Genomic DNA, 17,367 nt, shown 5'->3' with positions numbered 1-17,367 from the left:
ATCACAAAAACATATTTTTAAAATGTTTTACTAGAGTGAATCCGTACCCCCAGAAATAAAGAATAGCTTGCCAATGATAGTCAAAAACCAGTAGGTGGCGATATGAGCTTAAAGTCAATATCCGCCAATGTGTTAAAGAAGAAGAAGAAAATGGCGAAAGATGTGTCTGGGAACCATGCTCAGCAAATGTTGGGATTGTATCTTTTTACAGAAGCCTACTACTAAGAAATTGTGTAAATAGCTACCATTTTTAATTTGAACTTCAATGTCACTTGTAACCTGAATGTTTACCTTTTACAGAAAACTCTCGTCAGATGAAATGCTAGCTGAATATTGGATACATTGAGTGTCTCATTTGATGTGTTTTCAGCTCCTGAGAAAACCATAGGTGATTAAACCGTTATTGGCTGCCTTGACTTGCCTTCAGTAACTTGGACGTCCCCTTCCCCTCTGAACGTGAGGCTTCCATCGCTCTGAATTCTCTGTCACCGGATCGTGAGCCAAGAAAAGGAGGAATTAACAAGGAACTTGCGGCAGTGGGCAACGTGTTATCAGTGTGAGTCATCCGTTTCACATTCTTTTTTTAACCTTATCTTGTTTGTAGCCAATGTTACTGTATTGTTCTTCTCACGTTTTGAACCATGGTCTACATTTTTATGCCCATGTTTATCTATTTTAGGCGATGGACCGCAGATGAGGCTCGCGTTCTACGCGTCTCAGTTGGATCATTCATGGATCATCTGGCCTTGGTAATGGAAACGATGAAAGAGTTTGGACCCCCGTTATCCTAGTAAGCCTGTGAGAGGAGAAAGTACCGAAAGGCAGTAGACCGCTGGCACGTGAATGCCAAAGGAAGTTGATGAGGCGCTGCTGGTCAGATGTCGTTTTCTGCACGGTCAATGCAGCCTTGATATACTCACGGTTGTGCCCAGCAACATTACATGGGTAATGGCCTATTTGACTGTATCTGTTGGTCCCTAAATGGATCTTGACACACTTGGGCTAAATGTATAACTTACAACGGGGATAAAAAGTGTTTTACTATCATAAAATGTCATAAATTCTCAGTCTCAATTGTCATATTGTTTTTCAAGAGTATTTCATCATTACAGTGCATGAAATGCCCTGTATTGTTATTCCTAGTCATTTTCTTCTTATTCTTCTTACCTTTTTATGTGATTAATTCAGCTCGAACCGCGTAACTTACAAACTTCGTTCAAACTTTGTCGCGTAGGTCTTGTAAAGGACACTTATGCTATGTATTTTTCACTTTTCTAAACTTTTATACTTTTTAAGATATTAAATAAAAACGAATCTAAATTTTCCCATTGACTTACATTGGGCCATTATGACATCATAATAGGGTCTTTAAACTGGCTTGCACCTGTGCTTCACTGACACCTGCGCCAAATCCAATCCATTCTCTGTCCCTCTCAATTTAACTGTAACTAGGAACATTAAGACACTTCCATTCTCTACTTTTTTTTCTCTCCATCTTTCTCTCTATCTCTCTCAGTCTACTTTCTCTCACACTCAATCTCTCTTCTTCACTCCATTTTTACTCTCTTTTTCTCTTTATCCAGAGCCACTCCTGTTCACTCTTCTTTCCTTCTTCCACTCTTCTTTCCTTTCATCACTCTCCTTTCTTCTTTCCTTCTTTCACGCTTCTTTCCTTCTTCAACTATTCTTTCCTTCTTTCACTCTTCTTTCCTTTCTTCTTTCTTTCACTCTTCTTTCCTTTCTTCACTCCTCTTTCTTTTCTTCTTTCACTCTTCTTTCCTTCTTCCTCTCTTCTTTCCTTCTTCCACTCTTCTTTCCTTCTTCCTCTCTTCTCTCCTTTCTTCTTTCCTTCTTCCACTCTTCTTTCCTTTCTTCTTTCCTTCTTTCACTCTTCTTTCTTTTCTTCTTCCTTTCTTAACTTTTGCATTTCATGCACTGGTATTTCCTTTAGGAAATGCATTTTCTAGTTTACAATTGATGCCTCAAGGCACTTTATGAAACGTCTGAGGCTGGCCTATTAAAGTGACGGAAAGAGGGGAAGGGGGACTGGAGGGGAAGCAGGGAGACTCTAAAGCAAGCAGATACGTTCATACATTTGTCAGTCAGGGAAAACCTATTAGCATACATAAAGTGGCAAACAGTTCTGTGCCACTTCATTTGAATTAAGTTTTTTTTTACAATTGCTAAAACACTAAAACCCACTGGCTGAACAAAGTTCTCAGTTGCCTGAACTCCTGAAGCTAATTGTGCAGTCTGTTGTCAATACCTTAAACTATTTCTCATGGTAAAACACAATTTGCAGGCCTCACTTAGACTTTTCAGCAAAACTCTAAACACATTCTCAGTCTTAAAACACATTCTAATTCATGTCATCCATACAGGTAAACACAAGTGGCAACAATCAAATACAAATAGAGAACAAATGTCATTGATTGAACCGAACCACTCAAAATTGATTTAACTTGTATCAAATGATGTGACACAACCAATATGAGCCAGTTTAGGGAGCAAACAGGTTGTTGAAAGTGGGAAGGAGAAAGTCTGAGAATGAATAAAAGAAACAATGTGAGGGGAGGAGGACAAGTAAACACCACGTTGACTCCTTTGATTTGTGTCCCTTTTACTGTGGTAGTGTACAGTATATTGTAGTAGGCCTACAGTGCATTGTAGGCTGTGTAAGGACAATACGTAAACAAGTTGTATGGCCCTGAACATTGTGCTTTCTATTTGGTACAGTAACAGTACTGATTGCTCAATAGATTTTGACTGGTTGCAGGTTCATATCAACAAAGAACAAGAGTGAGTTGTGAGTAGTGAGATGCAGGGTACAGTACTATAGGGGTACAAGAAGGAGAAAGAACCCGCACAAATTAGAGCAAAGCAAAGTAGTAATTTCTGATACATTTGTATAGCTACTATGAGAGAACATGTTATCATTCATCAAAAGTCAATGATAGATAAATATGAAATTTGTTTTGAGGTAAAAAAAAAAATGTACTTCTCCCTGAGAACTATATGTTTTGAACAGTGTGTTTTATATTTTTTGGTGTATTGTTTACTGACTGCTTGAAAGTGTATATCGTTTTGAACACTTTGTTTATGATTTGACAGCAGTGTTTGATTTTGAGCACAGGTAAAACTGTTTTGAGGCGAAAGTTTCATTTTGCAAGAGGATTCAGAGGTTTTGTAAATAGTGCTTGAAGATGAGGTTTTGTGTTCAGAGTTTAGAGAAAATGAGTGACTGTTTCAAGAATGTGTTTTAGCAATTGTAAAAAACTGTAAGCAGTAATAAAGATTTAAGAGAGAGATTTCTATTAGGACCAGTGGCTCACAGTGTTGCGCATCCCTGCAGTAAGTATCACCCAGGAGGTGGAGGGTTAGGATCCTCCAGTCTTAAATTTGTGCCCTGCCCAAGGGGTTGGTGGTTCCATCCTTTCGTTTAATTTACAGTGTTTGTATGGGCGATGTTTGTGTGAGGAAAGTGTGGCTTATTGATATAGTGCAATCACAAGATGTTACATTGCTGTGTTCATAGTTGTCTGAAAGAATTAATAGGTTGATGGCTGGTTACAAACAGAACAAGAGATTGACCGTACACATTTTTCATGTGCTTAAAGTAGCTCTGACTAAAGTAAGTGTGAGTCTAGCAGCATCAAAGGAGGAAATGAGACCACCATGACACAGTCCTTATGGAAACATTTATTTTTGCTGCTTGGTTGAGAAAATGACAGTTGATTAAACATGATGGATCTAATTTTTGTGTAGGTGACCCCAAAGATGTACACATGTACACATACACACAATGTGTTTCTGTAATAGGCATTGATGTGAGTCATCTTAATTTTGCTATTATCTGTATATATTTATGTGACCGGTTGACAGGATGTAACAAAAGGCTAATCAAAACAGAAATTTAACAGACTGGGGTCCCAAGGAATTTTATCAGTGTTTTTTTTTTTGTCAGAGTACTGATTTCACCCAGGCCTTTAAAATCCAGTCAAAATGGACATACTAAATAACATGTCGACTCTGTGGTGACGATGCACCACACCAAACAACAGGACAGGTGGTAAAACACTGAGGGAATTAGATGATCAACGTCTGAAGCATTTGGTCTTAAGGTGAGTGCTCCTGAGAACATTGTGTGTTCTTACATGTTAGATGTAAAAATACAAAGGTGTTCTGTCAAAAACAAATGGACAGAAGTCGGTCAAGGAATATCATTTTAAAGATTTCAGTGTTCTTCCATATGATATGGCTGCTATTGATTCAGAAAAAGATACATTCATTAAGGGGCAAGACTTAATTCTAAATAAACTCCACGATATACTGTTCCACAGTTTCAAGCCTGATTGATTGGAGTTTAGACTGAACAGCTAGAACACACACACACACACACACACACACACACCACCCAACCAGATGCCAAATAGGTTATCCCAATCTAGGAACCAAGTTCTCAATAGGCCACTGTCGGGTCAAAGGCCCCTAAAAACGATTCAAACAACCCCCACCCATCAGCTCTGTTATGCAGTCAGGTAGCAAACCAGCTCAAAGAAACAGAGCTATGTGGAGTATTTATTTAGAGTTTCTTTTCCACAAGCATTTCCCCCACATTTAAGATGCTTATTTGTACCTGAAATGGCAACTGTGCATGTGTCTCCTATGAAAGCAATATGCTTGTCTGCAATTGAACAGTGCTGTTGGAACTATTTCTTTTCGGAAGGGCAGTGTTGATGGAAGAGGGTTTGAGTTTGTATGGGTGACAAAACATATTTGGCAAACAAGAAATAAGAACATAATAAGGCAGAGTAACACCTGCCTAGTGCTACCTCAGAAGATGGAAGGCACACATAAGACACACAGAGGCAAGCAGACAGGCAAATGATTGCTGAAGACTGCCTGCCCATACCTTAAGCACTGATGTCATGAGATGGGGAGAGAGAGAAAAAAAAAAAACATAACAATACTGACAATAATATAATGACTATCACATATGATGTATATTTAATAGAAACATGTTTATCTAGAGTAGTATAATAAAAGTGATGCTGTGCAACTGGTTTCTGTCCTATGTGATCTTTACATAGGTAGGGAAGTTAAGAAAATATGCAATCTTTGTTGTTTTTAAATTTGAATGTTTGCATATGGGAGTATTGGTGAGGGGAATCCACCCATGCACTGGCCTCTTCCCCCTCCCCCAGTGTTCTTGCCATCCGCCCGGACCGCTCATCCGTCCCTGTCCCTTCTCAGCAGCTGCAGCCTTCGCTTGAGGAGGTGGGTCTGTCATCTCTCAGTTTGATCTGGTCTGGGAAATCGTACGTCTCTACCTGTGTTTCCTGTAAAGGTGAAAAAAAAGCGTTGGAATATTAAAAGGTACAGCACACTCAAATGTGTTATTTGACCTTTAAACTAAATTATATGACTGTACTGTGATGAAACGCTTCAATGAGTGCGAGTCTCATTTTCATTAACTGACCGAGACTCATTTCACAGCACTTCATGCCCAAGCTCCACACCTTGCCCACTTTTTAACATTCTTCAAAATGATGCAGTGTGTGGAGTTAGGGCCAGAGCTGGGGTTGAAGTTACACTGATATTTCCACAAAAAGAGAACTGTACACACATATGCGAGCCGCTATTTAACACTGCCAACTCCAGCGCGAGGAACCAAACCTGTTAAACCAGGTACTTTTTTAAAATAACATTTGACGTTGCAACCAACCCTCAAGGGTGAAAACTGTACCTGTTTAAGGGCATTTCGGGCGATGGTCTGGAAAGCTTGTTCGACATTGATAGCCTCTTTGGCACTGGTCTCAAAGTACGGGATACTGTTCTTGCTCTGACACCATGCCTGCGCTCGCTTTGTTGTCACCTGCAGGAATACAAGTATAAGAACTACTACCTTCTCATTTCAGGTGGAAATGGTGTCTTAATAAAAAGTCATGTTTTAGATGTTTGCCAGACTGAATGTTTTCAATGACGGGCCTGATATAAATGAGACAAATGTGAAAAAAATGTGCATAGCATTTTGTTGTAGTCACAAGGGAGACACAGACCTGCCGATTCTCTAGGTCAATTTTGTTGCCAAGTACCACAAAGGGGAAGTTCTCTGGATCTCGCGGGCTGGCTTGGATAAGGAACTCGTCCCGCCAGCTGTCAAGGGTTTTGAACGTGTTGGGTGCAGTGACATCGTAGACCAATACACAGCAATCAGCCCCACGATAAAACGCCACACCCAGTGACTGAAATCGTTCTTGTCCGGCTGTGTCCCAGATCTGGCTCATAAAATCAGGAGATAAAATTAGATCATCAAAGCAAATGATCAAATCTAGACTTATGCAACCAAAATCTGTATAAAATTAAAATAAGTGAATATTTTTGTATTCATTTTTGACAAACCATTTTAAAAATGTAACTTGATTTTTAAAGACGCTTATCAAATTCAAAAACAAACCTGCATAGTGACAAGCCTGTCATCCACCATTACTTCCTTGGTGAGGAAATCTGCACCAATGGTGGCTTTGTACTGGTTGCTAAACTTCTTATTAACATACTGGTTCATCAGTGATGTTTTTCCAACCCTGTAAACCATACATATTTTTTATAGACAACATTACAGCAGCAACAACAGAACAGCTACCTTTTAGCCAATTAAATAAGCAACATCAGGCCCAGCAACATCAATCCACTCACCCCGAGTCTCCGAGGATTATCACTTTCAAGAGCACCTTCTTTCTCGAGGCCATGACGGACCCAACTAGGATAAGATAAATATAATTACATTTCACTATAGCATTGCTATCCTTGCACCTTACCGAAAGGTACAATTACCAAACTTTAAATACGCTACACAAATTAGCCTTCTTTCCTAACTGTAGCAGGGCTAAGACTATGGCAGATAATTATAGGTAAATTCACCCTAGTTCGTGGAGAAACATTTCTCAAGTGCTTTAACTGACGTTTGGTAACATTCACTATTACGCTTCCTCATGAAATCAAAGGAGGTTATTACACATAATATATTAAAGAAATGTATATTGGCGGTTTCCAGCTATGTAGCCAGGGCACAAATATTTGCAAAAGAAACATGTTTACCTAGCTACCTGCCCAATTAGCAATGTCTAGCTTATTGGCTAGCGAACAAGCTTACTCGGCGCTAGCCGAAAAATTGACCACCAATCCAATGGTTTCATCAGTGTACTGATGTTAACGATAACCTTGGCTCAGCAATTAGATAAACACAACGTTACCACATCAAATTAAAGTATCGTCATAGACATTCTGAATTCACCCGTGATAAAGTGGGTTGTATACCCTAGGTTACCTAACGTTTTAACTGGCCAGTTTCTGCATTAGCTAGCTGACAATATATTTCTAACAAACTTGTCTTGAGTTTTGAAAAAATACCTTTTGTTCAAAGATTGCACCTCTCCGATGATAACTCCGTTGTAAGAGTACAGCCGACCAACTCTATCACTTGATTGTCTGCCTAAGACACAACGTGGATGTAAAGAAATAGTTTAAAACGTTGCTGAAATAAAACTGCCAGCCAGGAACATCCGCTTTTGTTGTGCTTTTCTCAATATGGCTGTGAAGTCACGGGGCTTTGACGTTGCATCGTAAGGGCCCTCCCATTAGACGGAAGATCAACAAGAAATGGGTGAAATCTATGGCAAAACTCTGGTGTTTCATTCTGCTGCTTAACAGCACCAATTAAAAATGTAAATATACATAATATATAATGGGGAGTGTGTTTATATGTATTCATTTCCAGCTGTCTCTAGACAATCTAAAATATGTGTTGAATATCCAACTCTTCAAAGACCACATCCCTTCCTAACTTACACTTGAATATCCAACTCTTCAGAGAGCACCTCCCTTCCTAACTTGCACTTCTACTAGTACTTAACTTGTGCATACAGTAGTAACATTCCTGCCCTCTTTCTATTTCTTATGTAAAAGTATGCCTAGTGGCATGTAGCCGTGTAGGGCCAACACGCTGGACTTCCACCTATCCCTATCCTTTGCTAGTAGATCTACCTCTTCCGTGGACTTCCCTAGTTATTTAGCTTTTTTCAATAAAGTCCTTCGCTATGTTTACTAAGGACGTCCCCTTCGTCTCTTGCCGCTGTCGGGAGTCTACCTTGCTGATATTCTAGTGATGTTATTCTGATGTTTCCTTAAGACATGTCCAAACTTTTCCAAAATGTCCATCTTCTCCTTTAAATCGTTGTCCACATGTCAAGAGGTTCAAATAACCTGTTTAATACAAGCACTGATTTATTAAAACCCATCATGAAATAGGGAGTAGTCATGAGGAAGCAAAACAATACAGACAAATCTACACATAACTGTTGACTGTGATGCAATGTTCAAAAGTGGGCAATTTAATATCCTTTAGTATTGGCTACCTTCAGTCTGCAGCTTATCAAACCACCCACAAAACAATTAAAGTCAAGTGGGGCGGGCACTTCTGTAAAGGGCATTCTTCTCCACTTCTCATCTACGCATATGGACATCCAAACTCTACCCACTCACTCTGTCTTTCTTCCTCTCCTAGTCTAGACTATCTTCGCTATGGGACGCTGTAGTCTCTCCACCCGATCTAACTAAAGAAACCCTCGGCCCACAAGCACCCATTACCACCGTATACGGCCGCACACCATACCCTATGCTAGCATTTATATGCAATATATATTATTGCTGCCGACAACATGTTTTTCTGTTCCTACTCTCCTAACCCCTGTAACAGTAACCCTATGAGCACACTGTATACCCAAAAAGCTGTTTTTGGGTATACAGTGTGCTCATAGGGTTACTGTTACAGGGGTTAAGAGAGTAGGAACAGAAAAACATGTTGTCGGCAGCAATAATATGGAAACCAACCAAACTACTGTAGTGCCAAGGTGTACCCACACAGATCAACAATGCCGAGAGGAAAGGAGATATCTGAGGACATCAGGAAGAAGGTACTGACAGCCCATCAGTCTTGGGAAAGCTATAAGACCATCTCCAAAATATTCCAGCTCCATCCATCCACTGTTAGACAAATAATGTACAAATGGAGGGCATTCAACATGACCCATGACGCCCATCAATATCATCACTAAGAAACACCATAAAAATAATAAATCAGGTAAAAGCCAACCCACACTGGGATAAATGTACATGGGTCTACACATTTTCTCCAAACAAAGCGGTTTTGATCGTGACCAAATAATTCTATCTTGGACTCATCTGTCCAGAGAATTGACTTCCAGAAGGCCTCTGGTTTGCCCAAGTGCTCTCTGGCAAAGTTGAAATGAGCAGCTTTGTTCTTTCTTGAGAGCAGAGGCTTCCTTTTAGCAACCCGAGCATGAATGTCATGTCTATTCAGATTTCGTCTGATTGTGGATGCATGTACATTTACCCCAGATGCTGACAGATAGGTCCACAACTCATTAGAGGTGATCTGTGGGTTGGCTATTACCTGATTTATTCTTCTTCTGGTGCTTTTTGGTGATAGTCTTGATGGGCGTCCGCTTCTAGGCAGAGTCGCGGTCATGTTGAATGCCCTCCATTTGTACATTATTTGTCTGCCAGTGGATGGATGGAGCTGGAACCTTTTGGAGATGATCTTATAGCTTTCCCCAGGCTGATGGGCTGTCAGTACCTTCTTCCTGATGTCCTCGGATATCTCCTTTCCTCTTGGCATTGTTGGTCTGTGTGGGTACACCTTTAGTTTGGTTGTAGTTTGGTTGGTTTCCTCTCTCTTTTAATCTGTGTTGCCCAAACCTTTTCCTAACAATGTCTCATTTGATTGGTTTGCTTAATTGACTAATTAAGCATCCAAATTTGTTTCACCGAATCTGTAACCTACTTGACTTTACAAATGCAGCTGGGGGTCCACTTACTTTTGCACATACACTAATTACATGTTTCATGCAGTTTTTTGGAATACACACAATTCCCTTGAAACAAGTACATGCAATTGATAAACATAAACCTGACATTTCATATATTTTTTAGTGACAGGTGTTGGTATTTGGGATTCCATATTGATGGGCTTGATAGAACATTTTGATTAACACCGCAATTAATCCATGAGAGAAAGCTGTTGATGGTAAAAAATAGTATGGCGATTAATCCAAAATAAACTATAAAACCTGAGATCCACACATAAATGAATATGTTCTGCTGTTAGTTGTACGATGACGGTTGTATTACTTTCTCTAAGTCTTCAAACTGTTGAAGAATAACAATTAGGTGCTGACGTAAAGACTCCAGTAAAACTGTACTCTCTCACCTCCGCGCCTCCACATTGGCGGATAATATTTGTGAGTAGAGTTCTTGCATGGGCCCCAAGTTTTAACTATTAAATTCCTTCAAGACAGCATAGGAAGTGTTTGAAAAAAATCAACATAGTCAGTATTTGCAATAATACTTAATGGTTGGTGGTGTTATAAAACAATTAAAAAGTAACGGTTGACACATTTTGTGTGCTGAGATACTAGGCTAGATGTAGCCTCTGTCTTCCTCTTACAATGAACAGACATCCGGCTTTCAAGTGTTTCAGTCATTTCTTCTTTAAACGGCCTCTCACATACTGCCATACCAATGGGTATCCACTCACTCACTGACGACGTAGAGGCGTAGAGAACGATTAGACAGAAGGTCCATAAGAAAATGAAATGGCTTTAAAAAATCTATGAAAAAATCTTCTGCTGAACAGCACCCATATAAAATGTAAATATATATATATAATATATAATGGGGAGTATGTTTAAATGTATTCATTTTCAGCTGTCTAGAGAATCTGTATTATGTGTTGAGTATCCAGCTCTTCAGAAAGCGCCTCCCTTCCTAACTTGCACTTCTACTACTACTTAACTTGCACTTACATTCCTGCACTCTTTCTATTTCTTATGTAAAATAGTATTTATTGTTACACTAGGTCTCTAGTGCTCGTAGCTTGATTGTTCTTTTTCTTGTAGGTCGCTTTGGATAAAAGCGTCTGCTAATAACTAAATGTAAATGTAAATGTGAAGTGTGTGTAACGCAGTTCTATATCAAACCAAGAAAAAATACAAAAAATTATCACTTTCACTTTCAGTGATCAAAGGCATTGTTTTAAGCACTTTTATTTGATATCCAGTCTGTGGCTATATACATGTGTTTACAAACATATATCGACACACAACACATACAAAACCTTCTTTTTTCCAGGCATCGCTTCAAATTTTGCAGCTTTGTAAATGTAATGTTTGCTTGCACTGATAAAACTGTGCCATGAAGCAGTCATTGTCATCATTTACATCAATTCAAACAGTTTTACATTTCAGAAGTCATCGTCATCACAGATGTCAAGGTAAACATCAAAAGCTTCCCGATTACAGTTTCCATCAGGGGTGAAGACATACTTGTGGAATGTCCCATCGACACATATAGCTACATCAGAAAAAAGAAAGAAGAAGAATTAAATGAGAGATTAAACATCACAGCACAGTTGTCTTCTCGGAATGAAGAGAAATATGTCTAGAAACTCACCAATCACAGAGTTCACATTCTTGGACGTGTTCTTCCCAAAAGCACAGATGCAGGCACATTCAGCTGGCACAGTGAAGCTGGCTAAAGACCACTGGCTGTCAACATATTGACCAATCACAGGGCCAACCTTTCCCACACGAGCCAGCCTAAGGGGCAGAATAGGCAGATTAATAATGTGCAAATAGAATAAAATAGAAAGCCTTTATTGTCATTGAATAATTTGCATACAACACACTTTAGAGCGCTGCTCCTGTGGGTGCCATGAGGGACAACATATAACAACACAAAATATAATGAACTAAATGGAAAGCCTTGATAGGATAAGTCTTCATTTACATTTGAAGAATAATTAGATCTCACACAGCTATTTTCACTAACAAATAATGAGATTAAGACAAATGATGCCTTACGCAGACCGGCGGTTGAGTTTTGTGTCTTTAAGAGCAAAAATGTGCACAGTTCCCTTGTCACTGGAGGCACAGAGGAACGAAGAATCATGACTGAAGTTGATGCTGTGGAAAGAAACATAGGTTAGAATGGTTAACTATAAAGATACTGTAGCTAAACAATCCTTAAATATTCCATGGCCTGTTCCCTAACAATCATACTGAATTTAACTTTTTTTTTTCATGTTATGTTATTTATGTTTCAAATATACAGCCGCGGAAAAAATTAAGAGACCACTTCAAAATTATCAGTTTCTCTGGTTTTACTATTTATTGGTATGTGTTAAAGTAAAATGTACATTTTAGTTTTATTCTATAACCTACTGGCAACATTCCTACCAAATTTCAAATAAAAATATTGTCATTTAGATCATTTATTTGCAGAAAAATGACAATTGGTCAAAATAGCAAAAAAGATGCAGTGTCTTCAGATCTCGAATAATGCAAAGAAAACAAGCTCATATTCATTTTTAAACTACACAATACTAATGCTTTAACTTAGGAAGAGTTCAGAAATCAATATTTGGTGGAATAACCTTGATTTAAAATCACAACTTTCATGTGTCTTGGCATGCTCTCCACCAGTCTTTCACATTGCCGTTGGGTGACTTTATGCTACTCCTGGCGCAAGAATTCAAGCAGCTCGGCTTCTTTTCATGGCTTGTGACCATCCATCTTCCTCTTGATCACATTTCAGAGTTTTTTTTATGGGATTCAGGTCTCGAAATTGGGCTGGCCATGACAGGGTCCTGATCTGGTGATACTCCATCCACACCTTTACTGGCCTGGCTGTGTGGCATGGAGCATTGCCCTGCTGGAAAAAACACTTCTCAGAGTTGGGGAACATTGTCAGAGCAAAAGGAAGCAAGTTTTTCTTCCGGGACAACGTTGTACTTTGCCTGGCTGAGGTTTGTAAAAGACCATAAGGATTGAACCAAAGCCGACTGGAGGGTCTCCTAGTTCGTCTTCTCTGATGAGTCCAATTTCACAGTAGGTGCAAGACTCTGTGGCTTGTAGGCCTCTCCAGGTCTCCGTCTAACCATCAGACGACCATGTGTTGGGCAAAGCTGAAAATTGGACTCATCAGAGAAGACGAACTAGGAGACCCTCCAGTCCGCTTTGGTTCAATCCTTATGGTCTTTTACAAACCTCAGCCAGGCAAAGTACAACGTTGTCCCGGAAGAAAAACTTGCTTCCTTTTGCTCTGACAATGTTCCCCAACTCTGAGAAGTGTTTTTTCCAGCAGGGCAATGCTCCATGCCACACAGCCAGGCCAGTAAAGGTGTGGATGGAGTATCACCAGATCAGGACCCTGTCATGGCCAGCCCAATTTCGAGACCTGAATCCCATAAAAAAAACTCTGAAATGTGATCAATAGGAAGATGGATGGCCACAAGCCATGAAAAGAAGCCGAGCTGCTTGAATTCTTGCGCCAGGAGTAGCATAAAGTCACCCAACGGCAATGTGAAAGACTGGTGGAGAGCATGCCAAGACACATGAAAGTTGTGATTTTAAATCAAGGTTATTCCACCAAATGTTGATTTCTGAACTCTTCCTAAGTTAAAGCATTAGTATTGTGTAGTTTAAAAATGAATATGAGCTTGTTTTCTTTGCATTATTCGAGATCTGAAGACACTGCATCTTTTTTGCTATATTGACCAATTGTCATTTTTCTGCAAATAAATGATCTAAATGACAATATTTTTATTTGAAATTTGGTAGGAATGTTGCCAGTAGGTTATAGAATAAAACTAAAATGTACATTTTACTTTAACACATACCAATAAATAGTAAAACCAGAGAAACTGATAATTTTGAAGTGGTCTCTTAATTTTTTCCGCGGCTGTATATCCAAACTCTACCTATGTGTCATGAAAAAAAGCAAATCCACTCAGGAAGAGTAAAATAGGGATTACATCAGGAGAGTGAAGGACAGATATGGCCATGTGAAGACAGACTGTACCAATAGAGAGTGGCAGGGTCTGTCCCTCTCCGTAGTTCTACTAGCTTGTCCCGGGTGGTGGTGTCAAAGAGGCGGATAAGAGTGCCTTTGCGGGAGGCAGACGCAGCCACGCTACCAGGCTGATTTAGTGCCAAGCAGGCAATCTCACTCTGGTGGGCATTGATGGTAAAAGGTGCAGAGGATGTTCCTGGTTTGGTATTGGATAGATCCTGCGTATGACAGTATTGAGAGTATTTCAGCTCTAATGACTGATGCCATTTTCAACAGCAAACATATAACTTGTATTATTTATAATACCGGACCCGGAGTAAGTCCCATGCCTACTACTACTAGATATAATGCAACAGAACTGAATTATGATATACTTTGGTACATAAACTTTGAAATCAGTATTAGCACATTTTAAATTGCTTATTGTATCATACATACTATGACATGTTACGATGTGTTATAACATCAGAATAAATTAAATTGGGGGGCACTGTGGCACAAGCAGTAGCCCCGACCATCCGACCCGCTGTCATTTCCCAATCCCCACCTCATCTCTATCTCATTTCCTGTCCAAACCGTTACTGTCCTATCGATTAAGGGCAAAAAAAAAAAGAATAAATTAAATTACCACTAGCTGTAAACTTCCACACTTGTGTCCAGGGAAAACCAGCAACTGCTTTTCAAGGCTAGGGCATAGGTCACACAAACCTGAAAGTGAATTTAAAAGGGGTGCCCGTCACAAAAGGAACATACTATTTCCAGACAAAATACAATATAATGTTATTCTGGGTTATTCTGGGCACCTTTTGGATTATCTCTGGTATCAAATTCAAACAACTTCACAGGGTTGTCAGGGAAACTGTACACATAGATTTTGTTTTTCAAGACAATGATGATCCTGTAATAAGCAGAGAAGACAAATAATGACCAATATCAAGAAAGGTACAGGTTTTCTTGTTATAATCAAATAACTGGTCTGACATTTCAAAATTGCTTGTGTTTGGAAAAGCATCTTTTTTTTGATACATGATGATACATTTTCATTTGAGAAGCTTTCTTATTTTAATATCATAAACTAACCTATGACTTACTTGTCATGTCTCATGCGGACAGCTAGCACAGGCTTTGTGAAAGTGAATTCCAAAACCAACTTGTCCTTGGAATCTCTTGAATCCCGTGCGTCGTCCCAGATCAACACTAATGTAATGTAGATGAATAATGTAAACAAGGGCATCACATGTGATGGAAGTTCATGGCATCCATTAAAAGATACAGCACAGGTTTATAACTTGATAACAAAGTCATGAGTTCACTTGTGCAACAAATGAAAAGATGCTAAAGCTGTAAACCTGAGATCTCTGAAAATTTTGGGTTGACACCTCCTCCAACAACAGCCAGTAAGTTCGAGCGATGAAGCATGGAGCAAAGAGCTACGCTCCCAACCTGTTCGTGATCTGAAATCCATTACAAAAAACATTAGAACTGAATATATAAGGGAGAAAAGAACTAAAAGAAAAGAGGCCAATACAATAAACATGATCACATTTTCTCTCTTACCAAGATGTCCTTTTTCCATAAGGGGCTCCACATTGTAAATGCGAACACCAGTCTCCATTGCACAACAGAAACAACCTAAGCACAATTTGAACAGATCAGAGTCTTATGGATGGGACAATCTGACCATGAATACAAATGAAACATTTACACTTTCACAGTTAGACAAAAGCATTTTAACAGTAACTCCCCCTCCAAACAAACATACAAAACACAGATACAGCATCGACATTACTTACTCTGATCTTGATTAAACTGAAGGCTGTTCACTCCTCTTTGCTGGGACATCTTTATTTCTTGATGGCAGCTGCTATCAGCAAAAAGTTCTGGGACTGCGTACAAGCTTCAAATTTAGCTGTTGCTGTAATGTAGATCGTCGACAAAACGTTGTAAGTTGTTCATAGGTGAGTACACCTCATTCACATTTAACTGGTCAATTCGTTATTTCCGACACGATACAATATCTTCAAATGCATTGCTTAAAAATATGCTTAAGTTGTTTTAGATGTTAGTACATTTGTAGTCTACTAAAAGTAGCTTGCTAGCTTGCTAGTTTTCTAGTTGAAAAACAGTAGCCTAGGCTGATCATTTTCACTACGTTCTACATTGTTTCGAAAACATTCTTGTGGCTCTCACCGACACGAGGACGCCAGAAACGTCTGCTTCATGTTTCACATTAAAACAGTTGCTAAAACAATAGCTATTAAAACACAGTATGGACGTTAAATCTGCTACTCTGTATCTGCTGAACTCACTGCTGTTGTTTTTGTTTTCCTAAAAAAATGACGTAGATTGCCGATTGCACATGTCCGTTTACGTCACAGATTTGTCTTGCTCTGTAGTGGTGGCGGAGAGAATCGAAAACAGTCTGCCAATGTTTGCGCCATCTGCTGTAACGGAGATTTAATAAAAGAATAATAATTAAAACATTAAACATTAAATTTAAAAATATTTCCATTGTGATTAACGTGATTCACCCAGACCAATCTTACCGTTGATTTAAACGTATTTCACTGCTGTCTGACTAGCTCAGGCTCAATGCTCATACCAATGCGAACACAATTCCAACTCACATTGAATGAAGGTCTAGACTGAGTCTTTTCTCCTCTTTCCAAAGAACATTACGATGTTGTAAAGCAGGAAATAAATGTATATACAAAAATAAAATAATTCTAAATATGGTTAAAAAATAAACTACCTTTCTGAACAAAAAGGTAAACTTGCTCCACTGTGCCTTTACGACTGGTTTCACAAGTGGCTTGAATCATGTTTTCACTGCCTGCCTAAAAGTCATGACATGGCATCTTCTGACCTGGTTTAGATGTCCCCACCGCAATGTTCTCTTTTGACATGGAGACATTTTTTCCAGGCAAAAAATTGAAGAAAAAGAAAAATGATACTAATTCTAAGTCAAAAATCCCCTAAGTGGAAAACACAGAAAGTATCATCTCTATGTTATGCTCTGTCATATGAGCCCCACTTTCTTTCAGTAGCACTGATCCACTCACCTTATCCCTTCATGAAAGGGTGAGGCCAGTTCTCGGGCCCAGGGCCAGAACCTCATACTGAAAGCCTTGTGAAGTTGGTCATGAAAGTTGGACTCCCAACCCAAACCCAGTTTTGAGCTTGAAGGTCCAGTGGATATACATCTAGTGGCAGTTTGAAGGTCCATTGGCAGTTTGGATGCATCTGTCCCCGCATGTGAATGACATCAGAGGCTCAAGCTTTACAACTATTGGTTGATGTCCCTGGTACAACAAAATAAATTAAGTAGCAGGGACAACTGTTTCTGAAGGAAATCAGAGCAACCTGATATTATATTGTCTGTTATGATTGTATGGACTATTGACATAGTATTTAGTTTAACAGGTTGCTCCATAATAT

General features: G+C 39.2%; 3 protein-coding genes across 3 annotated transcripts; 1 reads left to right on the top strand and 2 right to left on the bottom strand.

Annotated features, from left to right (window-relative positions):
• The first annotated feature begins 149 nt into the window (after positions 1 to 149).
• On the top strand, positions 150 to 1,049 carry lage3 (L antigen family member 3). The gene is made up of 3 exons (XM_080847968.1): positions 150 to 197; positions 428 to 556; positions 680 to 1,049. The coding sequence occupies exons 1-3, from the start codon at positions 151 to 153 to the stop codon at positions 789 to 791; spliced, it is 288 nt and encodes a 95-aa protein (XP_080704094.1). The 5' UTR covers position 150; the 3' UTR covers positions 792 to 1,049.
• A 2,635-nt stretch (positions 1,050 to 3,684) lies between these two features.
• LOC308372258 (ras-related protein rab7) lies at positions 3,685 to 7,576 on the bottom strand. Its single transcript, XM_080847406.1, has 6 exons — positions 7,411 to 7,576; positions 6,697 to 6,760; positions 6,458 to 6,584; positions 6,060 to 6,278; positions 5,747 to 5,875; positions 3,685 to 5,339 (listed from the first exon to the last, which is right to left on the bottom strand). The coding sequence occupies exons 2-6, from the start codon at positions 6,747 to 6,749 to the stop codon at positions 5,250 to 5,252; spliced, it is 618 nt and encodes a 205-aa protein (XP_080703532.1). The 5' UTR covers positions 6,750 to 6,760; positions 7,411 to 7,576; the 3' UTR covers positions 3,685 to 5,249.
• A 3,539-nt stretch (positions 7,577 to 11,115) lies between these two features.
• wdr45 (WD repeat domain 45) lies at positions 11,116 to 16,259 on the bottom strand. Its single transcript, XM_080848097.1, has 11 exons — positions 16,120 to 16,259; positions 15,723 to 15,844; positions 15,487 to 15,561; positions 15,279 to 15,383; positions 15,021 to 15,126; positions 14,733 to 14,827; positions 14,558 to 14,637; positions 13,939 to 14,147; positions 11,940 to 12,041; positions 11,530 to 11,675; positions 11,116 to 11,430 (listed from the first exon to the last, which is right to left on the bottom strand). Exons 2-11 carry the CDS (start codon positions 15,769 to 15,771, stop codon positions 11,321 to 11,323), a joined length of 1,077 nt encoding a protein of 358 aa, XP_080704223.1. The 5' UTR covers positions 15,772 to 15,844; positions 16,120 to 16,259; the 3' UTR covers positions 11,116 to 11,320.
• Between the last annotated feature and the right edge of the window lie 1,108 nt (positions 16,260 to 17,367).

Source organism: Sprattus sprattus (genome assembly GCF_963457725.1).
Source record: "Sprattus sprattus genome assembly, chromosome: 11".
Classification (NCBI taxonomy): domain Eukaryota; kingdom Metazoa; phylum Chordata; class Actinopteri; order Clupeiformes; family Clupeidae; genus Sprattus; species Sprattus sprattus.
The sequence above is the reverse complement of the archived record's forward strand: the minus strand, read 5'-3'. Positions and strand labels throughout refer to the sequence as shown.

What these genes read in the sequence shown, in the direction of transcription:
- lage3 (XM_080847968.1), top strand. Translation starts at nt 151, where the DNA reads ATGGCGAAAGATGTGTCTGGGAACCATGCTCAGCAAATGTTGGGATT. An exon ending in GCTCAGCAAATGTTGGGATT is followed by an intron (nt 198 to 427) that starts GTATCTTTTTAC and finishes ACTTGCCTTCAG; the next exon opens with TAACTTGGACGTCCCCTTCC. An exon ending in GTGGGCAACGTGTTATCAGT is followed by an intron (nt 557 to 679) that starts GTGAGTCATCCG and finishes TATCTATTTTAG; the next exon opens with GCGATGGACCGCAGATGAGG.
- LOC308372258 (XM_080847406.1), bottom strand. Translation starts at nt 6,749, where the DNA reads ATGGCCTCGAGAAAGAAGGTGCTCTTGAAAGTGATAATCCTCGGAGAC. An exon ending in ATAATCCTCGGAGACTCGGG is followed by an intron (nt 6,585 to 6,696) that starts GTGAGTGGATTG and finishes TATGGTTTACAG; the next exon opens with GGTTGGAAAAACATCACTGA. An exon ending in TTGACCTAGAGAATCGGCAG is followed by an intron (nt 5,876 to 6,059) that starts GTCTGTGTCTCC and finishes GTATTCCTGCAG; the next exon opens with GTGACAACAAAGCGAGCGCA.
- wdr45 (XM_080848097.1), bottom strand. Translation starts at nt 15,771, where the DNA reads ATGTCCCAGCAAAGAGGAGTGAACAGCCTTCAGTTTAATCAAGATCAG. An exon ending in TCAGTTTAATCAAGATCAGA is followed by an intron (nt 15,562 to 15,722) that starts GTAAGTAATGTC and finishes AATTGTGCTTAG; the next exon opens with GTTGTTTCTGTTGTGCAATG. An exon ending in GTGGAAGTTTACAGCTAGTG is followed by an intron (nt 14,148 to 14,557) that starts GTAATTTAATTT and finishes TGTCATACGCAG; the next exon opens with GATCTATCCAATACCAAACC.